This window comes from Poecilia formosa, unplaced genomic scaffold (genome assembly GCF_000485575.1).
Source record: "Poecilia formosa unplaced genomic scaffold, Poecilia_formosa-5.1.2 Scaffold487, whole genome shotgun sequence".
Classification (NCBI taxonomy): Eukaryota; Metazoa; Chordata; class Actinopteri; order Cyprinodontiformes; family Poeciliidae; genus Poecilia; species Poecilia formosa.
This window is the reverse complement of record NW_006800426.1, coordinates 170,805-189,631: the sequence shown is the minus strand read 5'-3', so window position 1 is coordinate 189,631 and position 18,827 is coordinate 170,805. Positions and strand designations below refer to the sequence as shown.

General features: G+C 39.3%; 3 protein-coding genes across 3 annotated transcripts in view; all 3 read right to left on the bottom strand.

Annotated features, from left to right (window-relative positions):
• Positions 1 to 800: 800 nt before the first annotated feature.
• Positions 801 to 4,840, bottom strand: LOC103156571 (protein phosphatase 1, regulatory subunit 15B-like). The gene is made up of 3 exons (XM_007578676.2): positions 4,441 to 4,840; positions 2,450 to 3,729; positions 801 to 1,751 (listed from the first exon to the last, which is right to left on the bottom strand). Exons 1-3 carry the CDS (start codon positions 4,595 to 4,597, stop codon positions 1,527 to 1,529), a joined length of 1,662 nt encoding a protein of 553 aa, XP_007578738.1. The 5' UTR covers positions 4,598 to 4,840; the 3' UTR covers positions 801 to 1,526.
• Positions 4,841 to 5,257: 417 nt separating this feature from the next.
• rps13 (ribosomal protein S13) lies at positions 5,258 to 9,960 on the bottom strand. Its single transcript, XM_007578675.2, has 6 exons — positions 9,878 to 9,960; positions 9,318 to 9,366; positions 9,159 to 9,237; positions 6,533 to 6,702; positions 6,318 to 6,418; positions 5,258 to 5,330 (listed from the first exon to the last, which is right to left on the bottom strand). Exons 1-6 carry the CDS (start codon positions 9,898 to 9,900, stop codon positions 5,297 to 5,299), a joined length of 456 nt encoding a protein of 151 aa, XP_007578737.1. The 5' UTR covers positions 9,901 to 9,960; the 3' UTR covers positions 5,258 to 5,296.
• Positions 9,961 to 12,435: 2,475 nt separating this feature from the next.
• The window catches only part of pik3c2a (phosphatidylinositol-4-phosphate 3-kinase, catalytic subunit type 2 alpha), a 47,378-nt gene continuing 40,986 nt past the window's right edge, over positions 12,436 to 18,827 (bottom strand). The window contains exons 25-33 of the mRNA XM_007578674.2: positions 18,568 to 18,724; positions 17,660 to 17,769; positions 16,752 to 16,959; positions 16,532 to 16,656; positions 15,688 to 15,805; positions 15,515 to 15,596; positions 15,136 to 15,242; positions 14,673 to 14,798; positions 12,436 to 13,722 (exon numbers count right to left, since the gene is read on the bottom strand). Coding sequence (XP_007578736.1) covers positions 13,540 to 13,722; positions 14,673 to 14,798; positions 15,136 to 15,242; positions 15,515 to 15,596; positions 15,688 to 15,805; positions 16,532 to 16,656; positions 16,752 to 16,959; positions 17,660 to 17,769; positions 18,568 to 18,724 — 1,216 coding nt within the window. The 3' untranslated portion in view covers positions 12,436 to 13,539. The remainder of the gene's footprint in view (positions 13,723 to 14,672; positions 14,799 to 15,135; positions 15,243 to 15,514; positions 15,597 to 15,687; positions 15,806 to 16,531; positions 16,657 to 16,751; positions 16,960 to 17,659; positions 17,770 to 18,567; positions 18,725 to 18,827) is intronic.

The following is an 18,827-nucleotide window of genomic DNA, read 5'->3' as shown; positions in this document are numbered from 1 at the left end:
GAGAACCGCGTTCTGCCGACAGTCATGGTGTGAAAACCGAAGAGACACCACTGGTCAGTCTTGTAATGGTAATGCTGTCTTTTAGCTACATTACGCAAACTAAGTGACTAGCCTAACAACTATCAACTTGGTATATCCTCATCTACAAAAACCTAAAATTCTGGGTACGTTTTTTTTTTTTTTTTGTGAAATAATACATTTATTAACCGGTTATATTAAATACTACTTAAGCCTCATATCAAAATAGACTTAAACTCAATGAGAATGTGGAAAATCACTCGAGTCATATGCGCAGCGGTAGAGCGCGCGACCCTCGGTGTATCATACCGGGCGCGAGCCAGACACGGCCAACGACGTCAGCGTTTGCAGCATGTCTTCCCCCTCTCTCACAACTTACATTCCTGTAAGAAAAAACCTTTTAAAAAATGCAGTAATAACTTCCCTGTCACATACGGATGTGCCCCTGGGCAAAGCATTTAACCGGAGGTCGCTAGTATCTGTGTGTTTGAGTGACTGTGGCTTTCGTTAGAAGTGGACGGTTTGATTGTCTATTTACATTTTTAAATGAGGCTCCATCATGTTAAACATGTGTTTTTGTTTTTTTCAAATGATCTGTTAACACCCTGGAAATTTTACTCAGTCATATTTTGTGAATCACAGCAGTCCAGTCCAACCCGACTTCTTTTTTGTAAAATTTAACCTCTGCATTAGATCTCCTTACACAAACACTTCATTAATAGTTCACCTTCTGACTTTGCCCACCTTTTTAATCGGGATGATTAAAAAAAACGCAAGGTAAATCGTACTGTGACAAATTTTATTGACTGAACAATGTAGCTACAATCAATTTGCTACCAACAAACTACATGATGTTACCATGAGAAGCTGAGTGGCTCACATTGATCAAAGTGTTCCGAGTCTCATCAAAAACTTGCCTTTTCACTCAACGCTAAAAGGCAGCGCCCAAAGTATAAATACACATAAAAAAACAAAAACAAGACAAAAGCATAAATATATCAACAGCACAACACAAATTGCACCAGAAGTCGATGTTTCCATCATGCTTACATATATTTGTTCTCAAAACACTTTGCAACGCAAAGCTCTGCTTTCTGATGACATCATCACTCTCTACTTAAACCCCAAGATTCACCGCTGTGGTTTCTGCACACATAGAAAAGACAAGCAGAAACTCTTCAAGCCAATGGTAAAAAATAAAGGACGAAAAGCCCCACAGAGCATTAGTTGGTTACATTACTAGGTCAGTATATAAGGCATACAAAAAAACAACATTCCACACATTAATGCTGAGGTTAACATGAGAAAGAGTCAGTCAGTGCAACAGTTACACAATGTATAAAAAAACCTCTTGAGGTACAAAGTTGTTCAACTTGACACCGAACATTTAAAATGGCCTAACATCAAATTTTCTAATTGGCCTAAAAAAATAACAACAACCAAAAAAATCACTGTTGCATTGCAACCAATCACAATTTAATTTTTCATCCACAAAAGAAATGAAATATTCAGGACCCTTTCGTCTGATTCAAGGCACTGTCCAGGTACGCCCGCATCTTCTCCCTGTGAGGCTGGGTGAGGCAGTAGCCCACGGCCTGCTCCGTGTCCGCGATCCGCCTCCGGAAGCGGTCGCGGTCTCTCGCCAGTTCCTCCCAGTGACCTTTACGGGACGCCTGGCGGGCGAAGGGCCAGGTCCGCATGACGTGGACTTGGACGAGGGGAGAAAATTGCACCTGAAACAAAAAAGAATGGAGAATTTTTTTTTACTTCTTTTAGCTATAGAACTTCATTAAAAATGTAGTTTTTTCAAGTTGCACTAATCTAAAGATGGGGCCATTTTCCTTTGATTTAGTGTCGATCACTCTAAATGGCGCTTGATGGGTTAGTTAAGAAAAATAGCCAATTTAAAAAGAAGCAGCACATTTTTCTTCTCATTATGCTATAGTCCTTAGAAAGAAATAAAGAGAACCAGTGGGTCATATCTCAAAATATAAATATTACAAACTGAAAACTGTCCTAGTATTTTGACTTTGACTAGCTCTGCATATTCTGGTTTTGCAACACTGCTGAAACTTGAGCTAGCCAGCGCTGCAGTCAAATTCTCCTGACTCGCTGGAGTCACATGACCAGGATTAGTCATGACGACCAGAGGCGTTGCTAATCGACAAAAACAAACAGCTCAGCTGAACCCACAGCGGCTGAGCATGTGTCACTGAAACAGGAAATAACTCTTATCTCTCCCTTTCAGTCCCTAAGAGCAGACACTCCCTCTGTCCAGTTAAATTTAGACTCGATATGATAATATGTTATATGAGTTACATTGTAAAAATCTTCAAGGGGTCATAAAGGGCATTTCTTTCTACTCTACTCTTCAGCTCACTGAGTTCCCCATCTTTTTTAAATCTTAATTGAAATAATAAAGTCTATGAACCTTCTTTTGCCTGGTGCCGGCCTTCTTTTCTGTATTTCCCTCAGCAGGTAACCGAGACGTCGGCTCGGGTCTCTTCCATGGCACCAGTCTTTTGTCCTGATGGCGGTGCTGCTTTAACTTTCTGTCCGGCAGAGCAGGTTTGGATGCTTTTATCAGCTTCCTGGTCTTTACGGATGGATTTGGATCGATGGGTTTGAGCGACGGCGAGGTGCTCTGGAGGCAAGCTTTGAAGTTCAGCGGGTGATAGGGGTCGTCCTTTTGGCCGAGAGATTCCCAGATCAGCTCTTCGTTGTCGTCATCCTCTGATGGAGGACGACTGCTTTGCCTCTCCGTCTCGTCGTTGGTTTTGGGAGGAGGTGTGGGGAGTGAGGCTTGTTTACACGTTGAGGGGGGTTTGGTTTTGAGAGAGGGGCTGCTGGTTGTGCTGGCAGTGAAGTATAAGGGGTTGTACGGGTCTTCTGGACTGCTGAAGAACTCCCAGAGCTTGTTGCTTTCTTCCTTGTCGACGTCGGGGCTGGAACACTCGGAGTCGGCCCAGCTGCTCCAGCTGCTCTCGCTATCAGAGCGACACACCCACGCGTTCAGCCGCGGCGCCCCCATCGTCTCCTCGCTGGCCTTCAGGTCTGCGTCACCGCAGGTTTTGACGTCGGTTTTACTTCTCCCCATGTCAGAGTTGGTCGAGATGCAGGCGGAGAAAAAGAAGGGATTGTACGGATCGCTGGATTTCGACAGAGACTCCCAAAGCTCCTTGCTCTCTTCGCTCTCGAACTCCACGACGTTGGGCTCTTCCTCGCTGCTCCACTGAGAGCTTCTGTCCTCCTCTGACGTCTCCTGTTTGGAAGCTCTCTCTTTGGATTTGAAAGCTTTGTCGCAGCTTCTGAGGCAGGCGTCGCTGGAGCTACAGCCGTCACTGGACATGAAGATGTTCCAGTCGCCGGGGAAGCCCATTTTCCAGGTGGACTGGTGTCCGAGCAGGAGGCCGTCGTCAGCGCCGCCCGTCCTGGACACAAAGTCGTCGACCAGGCCACAGCACAGGTCGTCGGCACGCAGGCTGGAGAGCAGGGCCTCGGCAGTGGCCTTTCCGGCAAACGGGTCGCCGACGTCGGCGCAGAAGTTGGAGAGGGGGTTGGAACCGCCGACCATGACGCCGTTTTCGCCGTCGAACAAGGATGAGAACAGGAAGGATTCGGGAGTGTTGGAGGCCGTGCCCATGTGCTGGATGTGCTCGCCTGTTTCGTCTGTGATTCTGACGTGGACCTCAAACCTGAACATCTGGAAAACTGGAGGAGAACAGAAAAATATAAGTATCTAAATAAATCCAGGAGTTAAAATGATGGTTATGTGGAAGTCAATCCCATCACTTTGCAATACTTTAAATTTTTACATCACAGCTATTTCCAATCATGACTCATTACATTGCTCTCTATATCTACTTATATTCTAATTTCATTATGAAAATTATACAACACTAATTTTTTATTTTATTTTTATTTTTTACCGATTCCTGGTATGTTGACTTTCAGTAAAGAAGGCTACTAGTTAATAAGAATCAAGAGCCGAATTGCAGACCAGCTTTAGCTTACATGCCACTAAAAAAGCAATGATTTTATATTGTGCCTTCCTGAATATGAACCTAAACTGTTTTAAAGTTACTTTCTTCCTCCAAATGATACAAACTCATACACCACTAGGCTAAATATATGTTGCACATTTTTCAGTATTAAGAAAAAAAAGTAGGTAATCTTAAATTAATTCGAATGTCAAAAACATTTTCATGTCTCGTTAAATTAGCTAAATTTGGGAAAAATGTATCAAAGAAATAAAAAATCTTTACACAACGTGAAAGAATATTTCTTGCACAATTCAGACAAAAGAAAACGTAACCTTCCGTTTAATCAAATTAAAAAATATTTCCCTGTCGCTAAATTTGAGAAAATGTATCAAATGAAGAAAAGAAAGAAAACGTGCTCGTCACTTTGCCTTGTTCTTACCTGAAATAAAAGTGTAATAGATGACCTGAACCAGCAACCGAAGCTGTTCCCACAGCACGGTGAGCATCTGTTTTGTCCAGGGAAGAAGCGCCATCCCTCCGCCGCCGAACCTCTCCATGGCCGTCCGCTCTGAGCCGCTCGCGACTGTAGGAGCCATTTTCTCCCCACTTCTTTCTTCTCGGATTACGGCCACCGTTACTGAAAATATCCTCACGTATTCTGGTATTCCTCGTCCAAAACCAACAGACTCCGCGTATGTGTCGGTGACAGATATGCGCTCGAGTGTTGTCGCTTCATTCTCTGGCTGGTTTTTGCCATTTTTGCGCTCCTTCGTCAAATACGCTCCAACAGGTACGCCATGTTTCTCTAGTATTGTGTCTACGCTGTAGTAGGAGTGAGTGTCTTGTTGTTGCAACAGAAGTCCTTAAATACACGCGGTGACGTCGACACGTCTGGCAGTGGATTGGACAGCCCAACTGTCAATCACTCAGAATCCAGCTCGCGCTTACAGTCACGTATGACGCATAGAAAGTGCCCGTAATTTCCACGGTAACCAGGAAAGTCCTCCTAGCAGCCCCTGATATTCATGTAGGCTAACAACAAGATGACGTAAAGAAAAGGCAAGAATTTCACATGAATCAAAAACAAAATTCTCATCAGTAGAAGCCGTTTCATTTCAGCTAACGCAAAAAAACATGACTTGGAGCCAACAATGCTATAAACAGAGGAGCAACCACACAGTAATAATGAACCTTTATATGTTTTGTGGGCTTAAGAGGGTATTTAAGCAACATAAATAAAGACAATCACATACTTATGAATTTAAATTGTTTTATTTATTCAAAATGGATTGAGTTTATGCCACCAGAGCAGAAGCTGTAGAGGACTCACTGTAAAGAGAGAAAAAAATTACAATTAAAGATTTGCACCACTTAAAAACTTATACTCACATGTTAACAGCTTACCATACATAAGATAATGTTAGATAAAACATTACACATGATTGACATATTGTGCTACAAGTCTATAAAAAACAGTAATGCCTGTTTATTAGTTTAAGTCAAGACTGAGCAACCTTTAAATAACTACAGAAGCCTTTGGCTTCAAGTTCAGTACCTCAAACACCAGTTTTCCTCAAATAACATTTTTGTAAATTTCAAACCACAGTTGCATCAGGTAGTACAATTTTGCATCTAAAAAAGTTTAATATTTAACTTTAATGTTTATTAATGTAAGCAAATGCAAAAGTTTCCAATAGGAATTTTTTTTAATATTGCAGGACAACTCGCTTTTTTATCAGTGTCAAATATCCTGCTGGTCTGGCAAACAGGATATTGCCTGTTCTAAGAACGCCATTGACGTGTTCTTTGTTTAATAAAACTTATTTTATAGCTTTGATTTAAAAAAGTAATTTATAGAGCAAGTCCATGTAATATTTATAGAAAAAAGATATAGGTAGCTATTTAACAACAAAAAAGAATGGTGTGCAGGTAAATTACACAAAAGCAAGCTGGCTTGAACCACCGGCTGCAGACCTCAGCTATACAGACCACCAACATGAACTGAAATGTGTGAAGGGGACTGGCAGAGACGGCACCAAGTAGCCATTCTGCTAATTTACCTCCAGCTTTTTCTAGCACAACAGAAATATCACAACTCTTAACAAGTGAAGAGCAGGACAATGAACTGTGCATTACCTCCAAGCATCTAATGCACTACAAATAAAAAAATTGTCAAATTTTCTTACCAGATGGGAGACTTAAAATGTTCAAGTTAATTTTACCATTTACTTTGAGTCAACTCTTCAATATAATATAGAGTCAACTCTTCAACTACAGCAGGAATAAGGAACGTTTCAGTAAACAGGGAATACATACTACTTCCAGTTGGGGGCCAGTACTCTCTTGGTCTTGTAGTAACGGGCCAGCCTGTGGATCCTGCTCTCAATGAGAATCAGGCGGAACTTTGCATCCTTATCCTGCAAACGTCAAAAAGAATGTGAATTATAGAAGAAACCTTCAAAATGAAAAACACCAAGCTTAAAAAAAATACAAAACAAGCTTTAATATTGTTTAATATCCAAAATTTGAACCTTTCTGTTTCTCTCCAAGTGCTTCCTGACCGCCACAGCCTTCTTGATGAGGTGGTACAGATCCTCAGGCAGGTCAGGCGCCAGACCCTTGGACTTGAGGATCCTCAAGATCTTGTTGCCGGTGACGAAACGCACCTGGGCAACACCGTGGGAATCCCTCAGGATCACACCTGAGCAGGGAAAAGAAAAGCAAAAATGACTGGAAAGCCAGAGACTCAAACACAAGGAAACTGAGTGAAGTCATAATTTCAGGAGTCACATTCCTGAAATTATGCCCAAAGTCATTTTTTGTCCAATGTCATTTTTTTATGCCTCAGTCATCTTTTGGCAAAAAAAAAAAAACATAAGCCATTATTTAGGAAGGAGATGTTATGTAAACAATGAGTGATAGAATTTCTAGATCATTAACAACTTTATATCTGAGCAAGTAGCACTTTTAAAATATCTGTAGAGATTAAGCCAAATGTTTTGTAACACTCAGCTTTGAATTCATTTCACATCAAACATTTTGTGCTGGTCTGTCTAGCATTTGTTTCTCTCTGTAGTTAAATAATTTGATGAGACAGAAAAGGGTAAATCATGAAATACTAAGAAATCGGCTACAATTTAACAGTTTTTCGGAAACCTGTTCATACAAATATAAGAGACCATGAACTCTGAATATTTCTATACAGCAACTTAATTGTCAGGTGTCAAACCAGATGCTAAATGATTTGAAGCAGAAATTTAATTCTAACCTGTCTCAACAGAGCACTGAATCATGTCAATATGTTTCTGTGCTAAATGTGATATTTATTTGATATTATTTAACTATATATATTGACTGATGGTCAGTGTCTCGAGTTTTGTCGGGATCACAGTCTGAACATTGATTTTAACTGGCTCTCTCAGTGTTAGAATCAGGTTCTACAAGGACCTAAATGCAAAAAATGAAAAATTGTATTGTAAACTGAAAATTCATATCAACTAAATCTTTATTTTGTGGATTGCGATTAAATTTTATTCCCCTCCCAGCTAAAGGCTAAATGCTGGTAGCCATTCCTAAGTTTTACTCTGCACACACACAAAAACAAAAAGATGAAAACTCCAGGTTAGCAATAGTAACTAAGCCATGTTTGAACACAACAAAGTATGGCATTTTATTGAATTCACTGCCAGGTGTCCTAAAGTCCAGCAGTCGGTAACGGGGTGGCACAGGGCTGGACAATAAATCAATAATATATATTGTAATAGACAAATGATCAATATCAACAGATAATACACCTGATAGAATATTCAATATATAGTATATATTTTTAAGGTTTTGTTGGCTCTAGTTGCCTTTATTTGAAAGCAGTTTGACAGGAAAGAGGGTTATGATGGAGGGGGAACACGTGGCAAATGTCACCAGGCCGGGAATCGAACCTGCGACCACTGGCATGAGGACTAAGGCCTCAATACATGGATTGTGCTCTGCCCCTGCGCCACCACAGCACCCATAGAATATTCAATAATTTGAACTCTGATCAAGAAGCGCACAGCATTCTGGGAGGTGCAGGCAGCTCAACTTCTCATGGCCAGCTAAGCAAGGTGGGTGTTACCTAGCAACAATCTGCCTCGAGTACCTTGCACTTCCTACTCAAAACAAAAAACCAGGATTTAAATACAAACTGTGGATAAAACAGGAAATGTCACTAAACCAGTTTGGCAGTATTTCAGATACTTACAGCAAAGAAAAAAACAAAAAACTAATAAGTAATTATCAATAGATTGATATGAAATATCGCAGAACGTTTCTCAGCCACATCGTTCAATGTCAGCATCAGCTGCAATATATCCCCATTTTATTGTCTCCTGTTTGCTTCCATGACTTTTTAGCATTTAAAAGTCATGGAAGCATGCTCACAGCAGATGCTGTGAACATCTGCTGCTGTGAAACTGTCCAACTGGCTAAATATTACATCAGCATCTAGAATGCAAGTTCATAACTATATTAGCCAACAATTATTTCCCTCTAAGCAGTTCTTTATGATATGAATCTTGCGATATTTCACGCAGCTCTAGTAGATATGTTATTGAGTATAGTGTCATGAAATTGCTACTTCTATCTTTCCTCATTGCTGGGTTTGAGTTTAATCCAACAAGTGATTACTGTTCCTTCACAAATGATTAAAGGGAATGTTAAACAGAATTTAATTTCTTATTTTTTTAATCCCCATTTTTAGCTCAAAACATTCATTCCAACAAAACCGATTACTTCAAAGAGTTTTTTTTAATGTTTGCATAACAAAGAGAAAATATTCTTAATCTCAGGTTAAACTTTAAGGTTTATTTCGAAAAAGTATTAGATTTATTGCCGATGAATGACAACAACAATGGCAACTTTTAAAACATTTTTTTCTTGATCTTAGCTTTTCAGATTTCAATGTAGAATTAAGACAAAATACCCCAAACATTTGGCTTTTAAAATGCTGTAAGATAATTCAAGATCTTAAAATAATCTTAAGTGTCTGCAAGCAAAAAAAAAGAAGAAAAGAAATAAAGAAAGAAATAATATGGAATATTACTGGAATGTCGAGGCTCTCTAAAACAATCACCAGTTCCTGAATCTAACCAGTTTCAGCACTTTTAACATTGTATAACTTACCAATCTGAGAGGGAGTCAGACCCTTTTTGGCCAGCTTGAAGATCTGCTCTTTCACATCATCAGATGTGAGCTTGAGCCACTATGAAAACAACATCTGCGTTACTAACCAGAACAACAGACCATCAAGACCGATCCAGTAGAAATATAAGGCGTACTTACAGTGGGAACACTGCGCCTGTAAGGCAGAGCTGACTGGGACAAGCCCTTTCTGAAAACGGGAAAATAAATAATTTAATCAACAGTTTGGGGAAAACACTAAAGGAGTCAGTACAACAGTTAACATATGGAAAATAACACGGTAAAAAGCTATTATTGAGCTCGTGGAAGCGAAAAGGCCGGCTAATGCTAGCTTCAAACATCTGCTAACGATGCATACCGAGACTAATACATGCATTCAGAAACTTTGGTTTATATAACTTAAATGTGCTTGGACTTTGACGATTATTTTTTGGGCTTAAAATATATATAATCTGGAAGATGTTATCATAAAGTAACACCTCTTTGAACCGCAACGGTGTCGAGCTGCTAATGTAAGCTAGCTAGAAATAGACAAGCATCTGAAGGTCCGTCTATGCTCCTTTTTTCCGTTTTGCAACAATGTAAAGTTACATTTTTTTTACACCACAGTCGACATTTACATGTTTACCAACGTTGTTGTGAGACAAAACCCGACCTGCCGCCGTTTAAAACTAACTTTTAATGTTAAAAAGAGAGCTCACCCGGGAGCGTGCATGCGACCCATGATGGCGGTAGAGGAAGAGAGGCCGCACACGCGACAGAAGAAACGATTTTGCGCCTGCGTCGGAAGTGGCGTAGTTACGTGAGACGATTTCCTGTAGGCGCTCTCATAAAAAGTGGCTCTGCTTTTTTGATTATTAGCATTAAAAACATCGACCTAATTATGTTTAAAAGCGGTTGTGTCGTTTTAATGGAAATGTCCTGTAAGTTCTCCATCTTTATTCAGATCCGTTCCGGAGAAAGCTGCGTGTTATTCATCACTGTTCCGAAATTCTTGCCAAATTCAACATAAATATCTGAATAATAATTTTAGACAAATAAATGTAACTGGCCATTAGAATTTATCCGCTCTAGTTACAAATAATAAGAAAACTAAAAATCGGCTTAACCATTGCTTTAGTCATTTTCTCAGATACAAATATGAATGTTAACTAATTCATAGCGTTAAATAAATGTTATCACGTCACTTTATAACCGCAGAAATGCATCCATAATTATTTGGAGTCCAGCTGTGGAATCATTTGAAAATGTGGCTGAAAGATAGATCAGTTAAAAAGAAATGTAAATTAACTTTTTTTTTTTTTTTTACAAGATATTTAGAAAAAGGTGTCTGAACAAATGTTTGTGTTTTACAGTATTCTGAAAAGGCTTCTAGTAAAAGTAAGATGACTACACATTTAAACAATTTATTAAAACCATTCCTTTTATGTCTGTATCATGAGTTTTTATGATACAAAGACACATTTTTGCCTTCATTCTGGCTAAATAAAACTTTAAAGCTGCAATATATTTTTGAAATATGACAATATTTCCACAATTTTTGATAAATATTTGCTATATTAAACATTTCTAGAGAGCAACCATTTTATTTCTATTTTTAGGTTTTAAAATAAAACATTTTGCAAGTGTTGATATATTGTCTTCTATGGGATATTTTTTCCATGTAGTTTCTATCCCATCAACTGAAATAGATCTAAATAAATATTACTGGTACATTTATTTCCCATCTTGTTGTGGAAATTCAATGCATTTATTCAATCAAAAAAATAAAAAATAAATAGAACCCTGCTAATATCTACATTAAATCTATATTTAGAAATTTTACTTGGTTCTTTATTATTTTTAGCCTGTTATAAAAATGCTAGAAACATAAAATATAACTTAATAGAAATTTTACTTCCTAATTTAATGCCTTGAAATTGGGTCTTTGTCCCTTTAAAATCTGCTTTTTCAGGAAGTCACCACAGTATGGCTCCACTATTAACCCTTTAACAACATTTTTACCAGCATTTCACTGATAAGTAGCTCCTATAATGAGCTCAGCAGATCCTCCACAAGACGTTTGCCAATTGCTGCTGGCTAGTCTGAAGGAGCTGAGAGGGGGAATCACAGGTTGAGGACTGCTTTGTTAGGCAGAAGCTTGGAAACTAGCTGTGAGGAGGAGCTTCATCCTCGAAGGCGGAGCTAGGTCTACCCAGGCATTTTGCACCGATGAATGGTTGCCATGGAGATGAAAGGATTCTCAAATATGCATGAAAACATCAAGGTGACACTCCATTATGTTTCTGATGACTACAATATTGTAACAAGATGTAAAGCTAAAAAGAAGCAGATCTTACATAGTGCTGGCTCTTTAAACGTTTGGTCATAATCGTCGCATTTCGAGGGAAAAAAGGGGAAACCATCTGACACACAGGGGTGGCACCATCATGTACTATTATTCTGCTGCAGGAGGAATTGGTGCACTTTACAAAACGTATGAAATCACCAAGAGAGAACATTATGGCAAAAATATTGAATAACATCTCAACACATCAGCCAGGAAGTAGAATTATGGATGTAAAAAGGTATCCTGGGTGATTCTGTGACGCCTGGTCCGTCAGCACGGATGGGCCTCAGAAAGAGGTTCATTGATCAAAATGGAAACAAAAGCACAACTAACACGATTTATACTGCAACGTTAAAACGTGACAGGCAGGAAGGAGGACGTCGCGTTTGTTGAAAAACATTTAATTTGCTTTATGAAAGAGATTACAGTACACACCGATCCGCTTAGGCTAGAGGTCACCAATTAAAAAATAAATAACTGGCCATGTTAACACACACTCTCCTTGATTTCTTACTAAAAAGAGCAGAACCAGGAAGTTCACATTAGATCCTGTAAAAACTAATGCAGGAAAAGAAATAATCTTTATCTTTTTGTTTTTATTAAATATGAACACAACTTTAGATTCATAGTTACACAGAGAGGAGGATAGTTTATGAGCTTGTACAGGATAATATTCCCTTGTGAAGATGTTTTACATCCAAGTTTTTGATCAGGATTTATAATATTTTCCCATTTAAGAAGAAGAAAAAAAAACAATAAAACAAAACAAAACCTTGCTTCTCCTGGACTTTGTGGGCAGTTTTTCAGCCCGGTTACTCTGGTCACAGTGTGATTATTAGACCTCTGTAGGCACTTGGAGAGGATGCGGTTCAGCTGCCGGAGCTTTCAACAGGTCACTTCCAGATTCCAGGATAGACTCCGCTCCTAATTTTTTTTTTCTTGTGATAACTATTGAAAAAAATTTAATGTGCCTCAAGGCTTATACATGAACCTCTGTGAAGGTGTGCTGTGTGAAAGAAGAAAAACCATGGAACAAAGTGTGAATTTAGTGGGAAAGAATAAAAACTGCTAGAACAACCCTGATGGCTCTGACCGTCCACCAGACCACTTCAGCTTTACAGGATGCATTTTTTACTCATAAGGACATCCCACATTATTTAGCAAATTATATTTAGTAATAAGGCTAAATCATGAGTTAAAAACAAAGGCACCCTTCTCCAGTCCCTATGGTAAGTGGTTTATTTTTGATGATTTGTTAGTTTTGGCACATTTTGGGGGAAATGAAAAAAAATCCTACAGTGACTTTGGATTTGATCTAATTCAGTTTGATGGGCAGTCCTACTGTTTTCTATGTGTTCACATAGGAAATAAACCATGACACGTAGAAACGTCTCTCCTTTCAATCCCTTAAAAAACATCAGCATATATAGATACTCTTCTGAAAGTAAGCCGTTTTGGTCCTCTAATAAGAAAATGTACAAAATATTACAGCTCTTAGTTACAGTTTTGTTTTGTTTTTTTAAAGAAGGCAAAATAAGAAGATTGTTTGTCACATGAAACAATCTTGATTAGTTTCTCAGGCAGTAAGAAGAGTGAAAAAACAAAAAAACAAAAAAAAAAGAAAAAAAGAAACGAGGCTCCCGTTTGTAAGTTATTCACTTCTGTTGCCCCTTTGGGGAAAGACGACACATTCATATCATATGGGAACAACCTGTGGAGCTGCGCAGCTGGCGCAGGAAATCCCAGACACATAAAATGGTGTTTAAATCTCATAAGAACTACAAAACCCTCAGTTTGATCCAGCTTATAAAATGTTTCTTTCCCAACTTTATTTTAAATTTGATAATCTCGCACCAAAAAAAAAAGATGAATCCATCTCCTGATGTTCTGGGGTTTTTTTTTTTTTTTTTTTTTTTGACATAAGGAGCTGAAGTGGCTTCAAGTAAAATCTCCGTCTGCAGCCTTTCCCATATGATCCGAATGAGTCCGTCGTCGTCCGAAGAGGCAGAGTCAGAGTCGGCCTGGGTGCGGGGGTCAGAAGTACGGAACAGCGGTTAGTTTGTACCACTTGACCGTCTCTTTGCTGAGGTCAAAGTCTTTGAGCCTGAGCGTGATGCCGCCCAGGAAGTAGTTCTCGCGCAGTGACTCGGCGCTGAGCACGCTCAGCTGCAACTCCCGCAGGCTGAGGGTTTCTTTGCTGTAGCTGCTGTACACCAGCTGGGGAGAACAGACGAGCAGAAGTTAGAACAGAGACCATGCAAAAGGTCAGAGGAGGAGCTTCGTCCTCGAAGGCGGAGCTAGGCCCACCTAGGCGTTTTGCACATCTGAATGGTTGCTATGGAGATTAAAGGATTTCTCAGACATGCATGAAGACATCAATGTGACGCTCCAGGTAGGTTTCTGATGACTACAATATTACAACATGATGTAAAGGTAATAAGAAAAAAAGAAAAAAAGTCGATTTTACAGAGTGCTGCCTCTTCAAAGTGTCAGTAGCTGCGTTTACATTGACCGTAGGATTGCACAAATTGAAATTACGAAAAATAGATCAACTTAATGAAAACACAGCAATTAAAAAAAAAAAAAAAGATTTTCGATTAAAAAGATTTTGTGTTGAGCATGAGTTGGTTGGTTTCCAGCCATATTGAAGTAAACGTATTTCACTAAACTAGAATGGAAACAGTTTTTTTTTTTCACATCACACAAGTTGCGTGATTAACAGCCGGATGTTACTACTGGTGAAAACACCAAAGAAGACGACGGGAAGTAGTTGGAGGATGATTGTTTTTTTGTTTTTTTTCTTCCAGAAAACGTGCAGAAGCAGAGTTCTCACTGTTCATAAAAAACCTGTCTGTAATTCCAACGTGGTGAATCTGTAAAATTGCTGACTAGAAGATAAAGGGGCTTGTCTCTCCAACGCCTGAATAAGACGCAAACGATGGTTGATAGATGAGCGCTAGAGCCATGCCTGAATTATGAATATATCGCATGTGAAATTTTTTGCAATTTTTGTCCTGAATGAGCTTATTCGTGATTAATTTTGATTTCTTATTTAGTGGAAACACTCCAATATTGTGTTTATTTATTTATTTTTGACATTATTGGAATATTGACAAAGTTTTGTGCACATTTGTAATGGAAACGCAGCTACTGCGGTGTTTCCTCACCATCTCGTTGAAGGTGGGGTTCCTGGTTTTCCTGGAGATCTTCGTCTTGCGTTTTGAAGTCTTGTGAGGATCAGGAAGCAGGTAGGTTTTTACATATGGGTTTGGATCCGTTCCGTCTTCAGAAACCTACAAAAAGTAGGGAGGACAATACAGTTCAGGTCAGATGTTCACATACAGTCACACTGAGAAATGTTTCTTAGTGGGGAGATTTTAGCAGGGTTTCTGCAGATTGCACAAACTCAAATTTAAGTCTTTTTAAGACCATTTTAAATCCATTGTGAATTAAATTTAAGACCTATAAAGTGATAATTGTACTGGAAAAAAAAAAAAAAGTTAACTTTCCCATCCCCTGAAACACTTACCCATGACCAACATAAGAAAAACAACAACAACAAAAAAAAAACAGACATATACACCTGGACAAAAGGGCTCTCAGCATATGTTTTTCAAAGTCTGTATTTACCAGGTCTCGGATGTGCATGACCATGATGAACAGAGTGCTGTTTCTGTACGAGATGGAAAGCTTCACTTCTCCTTCCACCCGACCAGTGGTTGGACTCAGCAGAGGCTCTGAGACGGTAAAACACCACACGTCAAACTCAGAAATATTACTGCTGGTGTTACACAGACAACTCAACTTTGGGATTTTCACACACCAGATGCAGCAGGAAAGAAAAACAAAAAACAACAACAACAAAAAACTAAACTAAACGCTTGGAAGGTTATTGATTTTCAAAATAGACAGACTAATGATGAAGAACAAAACGTCGTATGGAAAGTGAAACCGGGCGAAAACGTCTGTGGAATTCCAGACATGTGAGGAAGGTGTGGCAGGGTTTTACCAGGTGGATTGGGTGTGGTGTCTAAGCCCTCTGTTTTCTCATCCCGAGCAAATGGATGGAAGAAAGTGTAGATCAGGTCACACTACATATGAACAAAAAACGAAATGGGTCATTCAGAAAGTTTAAATCTTGATAATGAGGGGGACTGAAAGTGAGGCTGTGCATGTCAGCACCTGGGCCACTTCTGTGGAGCTCCTCATCAGGTTGTGGACGTAACTGTTGAGCTCCAGCTTCCTCTTGGCTGCCACCTCCTTAATGTGGGTGCGACCAAGAACCATCTTGTTTGGAAAACTACAGAAATAAATAAAAAAAAAAAAAATCATCAAATTCTGATGGTTAATTCTGCTAGATTTAATTAATAATCTTATAAACGGAAAGAAGGCCTCTTTAAGGTATACACTAATATAGAGTTACATACAACTGAGGGGTTACAGCAAAACAAGTTTCAGCAAGTAAAATTTAAGACTTTTAAAGACATTTTTAATGCCACCTTGAATGAAATTTAAGCCTAAAATGGAAGATTTGGCTGTTTTACAATCAAGCACAGCAACAACGTTTTTAGTGTTTGTTTGTGGCTCTTGGGAGCAGCTTTGTGCTTTTCTCGCTGCTTTTCTGCCTTGTAGCGCCTAGCTTAAAAGTTTTTTGAACAGAACTCACCTAGCCTTGTATGGGTTAAAAAAGATCCGATACTATTGGATACTCCCAACATCATTAATTGAAATTCATCAAGTCAACGATGAATCAAAATTCTTATAAGAGTTTAGAAAAGTTTAGAAAAAAAAAGTGTTGAGCCAGGACTATGGATAGCAGCTATTGAAACATTGGTTAAATGTCGTTTAAGGACTCAGATGAAGATTTTGGTCTATTTGAAGTGTGTGATGGTTGATATGAACTAATAATCTAATCCAATTGATTGTCTGACTTAAAACAAAGTCACAACATCCCAGTTTTCTGTCTAGAAACTAAACTGAATGAACGTGTGGAGCCTCAAAGGGACCAGTGAAGGTGACATGTTACCCTGGCAGCTTCCAGAGCGGGAACACGATGGTCAGTTTGTTGTGGAGCTCCTGAAACTCGTCGAACGTGCGGAAGACAAACTGAGCCTCGTTCTGGCCTTCCCTCATGATCCTCACCACATAGGTCTGCCAAGATAGGACGGAAACACACAGTGGCTTTAAAACAGTCACCATACGACACGGAGCAAAGACGGCATGGAGCAGCGTCGCTTGGGGCTCACATAGTGCTTGTCCGGGTTGTATCTCTTCTGGAAGGAGAAGATGGTGGCGTGGACGATGCGCCCGTCCTGCTTCATGGTGTACGTCTTGGGCGAGAAGGACAGGATGGGCTCGTCGTTGGCAGGAAGGCCAGAGAATCGTAACTGGGCGAGGTTGTGGATGAAGAAGTTGAATTTGGTGGCTATGCTTCCCAGGCTGGACTCAATCAGTCTGTGGTGGGGAGGAGAGAAGGCGGAGGAAACCAAAGAGATTTAAGACTGAGGGGAAAACTGTCAACAAGAGCTCTTAAAATAATTAAAATTAGCACTTCTGAAATACGTTTTCAGCCAAAAGATCTAGTTTTAGACCAATATGTGTTGAATGTTTTCTGTTGAAACGATGCTACTCAGTCTCTGGGGCTGTGTGTTATAAGCCTGGCGGGCCACCAGGTTTTACTTTCATTAATACTAATATATTAACACAAGTTAATGTACTGAGAATGACATAATAATGCGAGTTCATCCTCTCAAAAGACCAACCTAACACTGGAAGATATTCTAAATATCCAAAATAAAACTATGAAAAACAATAAATACAACAGAAATAAGAGCCACACACAACCAAAATCAGAAATAAAATGGATTATCTATGAAAATTGTAATTCAAGAAATATTAACTCATCGCTCATTTGAACTTATCAAGCAATGTTTTGATTAATGGTTGATTAACTTGTTGTGACAGGCTTATCAGTCTCTCTCTTAACTCTGTTGTGCCACCTGGTGGCGAGTGACATTATAGCAGACTGAAATAATTATTTTTGACCCGACACTTTCTACATAATACTACTTCAAAGTATGAACATTTTATGCTTTAAAGTAGTTATTTTATTTCAAGGTTCACTCTGCACCCGAGAGCAGGTTACCATGACTACCTCGTAAAGAAGATGGTGGCCTCGGCATCGGTGTTGTGAGGCTGCAGGGCGTCAAACACGTACTTCAGGTCCTGAGAGCCCGTCAGAACCGGCAGCCCCGATGACATCATCTGCAGGAAACAATTCACGTAAAGAGACGAAGACACCAAACGCGTGGCACGCAGGGTTACAAAACGTACAACACATTCCACTGATGGACATTTCCAGGACAGAAGTTAAACACTGATATATATATATAAATAAAAAATAAAAAACACAATGGCTGCTGGGTTGGATGTGTTACTCTGACTCCTGCAGGTGCAGAAGGAATTACAGCAGGCACTTTGAAAAGGAGGTCAAGAGAAGTAAGCACTAATGAAAAAAATAAATAAATAAATAAAAGAAATAAAAGGACAAAACTTTGCTGCTACTCCCCAACATCCAGAACTTTAGATAAGACATTTGGCAAAATCTTAAATATGTTTTGAATTTAAGCCACAGTATAGCCACAAGCAGCTAATTTTGTTCATCAATGCCCCTGTTAGAGGATGGAAGAGTTCACTAAATCCACAGTTTTTGGATTTACTCCTGAAATATATCATAGATGCCCCCTTTGCATTTGAGAAAAAAACATCTACTTTTGTGAAAAAAACTGAAAGAATGAAAGAGTTTGGCCACAGACAAGTCAGTGCTAACCTAAAGTTAGCCTAGCGTTTCTAGCGCTAACACCAAGAGGGATTTTTTTATTTATTTTTTAAACTATTTAACAATTCGTTACTGGGTATATTCTTGCGTTGTCAGAGTGAATATTTTTAAATAAGTTTAAGTGTTCAATTATGGTTCTTTCCCAACTTTATTAGCCTGAGCTAATATCTTTAGCTATGAAATGTCCCAGTATGTTAGCCATAGCTGCTTTTGCGGCGCCTCACCAAGGACAGCAGATGGAGGAAAAGTCCGGAGTTCTTGCGGATGAGGTTGTAGGCTTGGCAGCACAGGTCTACGAACAGCTGGAAGCGGCTGGTGGGACGCTCCCCTCCGTTGATGACGTACGCCATGTCAGAGGTCAAAACAAATGGGGCTCGGTCCCTGATGAGAGAAGGAAGGGAGGCATTAAAATAAGTGGAAGTAGCCGATACCTGGTGCATTTGATTAGATTTATTCATTTCTAACAGGTTTGTAAAAACGTTGG

What these genes read in the sequence shown, in the direction of transcription:
- rps13 (XM_007578675.2), bottom strand. Translation starts at nt 9,900, where the DNA reads ATGGGTCGCATGCACGCTCCCGG. An exon ending in ACAGGCGCAGTGTTCCCACT is followed by an intron (nt 9,238 to 9,317) that starts GTAAGTACGCCT and finishes TTGTTTTCATAG; the next exon opens with TGGCTCAAGCTCACATCTGA. An exon ending in TCTGACTCCCTCTCAGATTG is followed by an intron (nt 6,703 to 9,158) that starts GTAAGTTATACA and finishes TTCCCTGCTCAG; the next exon opens with GTGTGATCCTGAGGGATTCC.
- LOC103156571 (XM_007578676.2), bottom strand. Translation starts at nt 4,597, where the DNA reads ATGGCTCCTACAGTCGCGAGCGGCTCAGAGCGGACGGCCATGGAGAGG. An exon ending in CTATTACACTTTTATTTCAG is followed by an intron (nt 3,730 to 4,440) that starts GTAAGAACAAGG and finishes GTTCTCCTCCAG; the next exon opens with TTTTCCAGATGTTCAGGTTT. An exon ending in CCGGCACCAGGCAAAAGAAG is followed by an intron (nt 1,752 to 2,449) that starts GTTCATAGACTT and finishes TTTTTGTTTCAG; the next exon opens with GTGCAATTTTCTCCCCTCGT.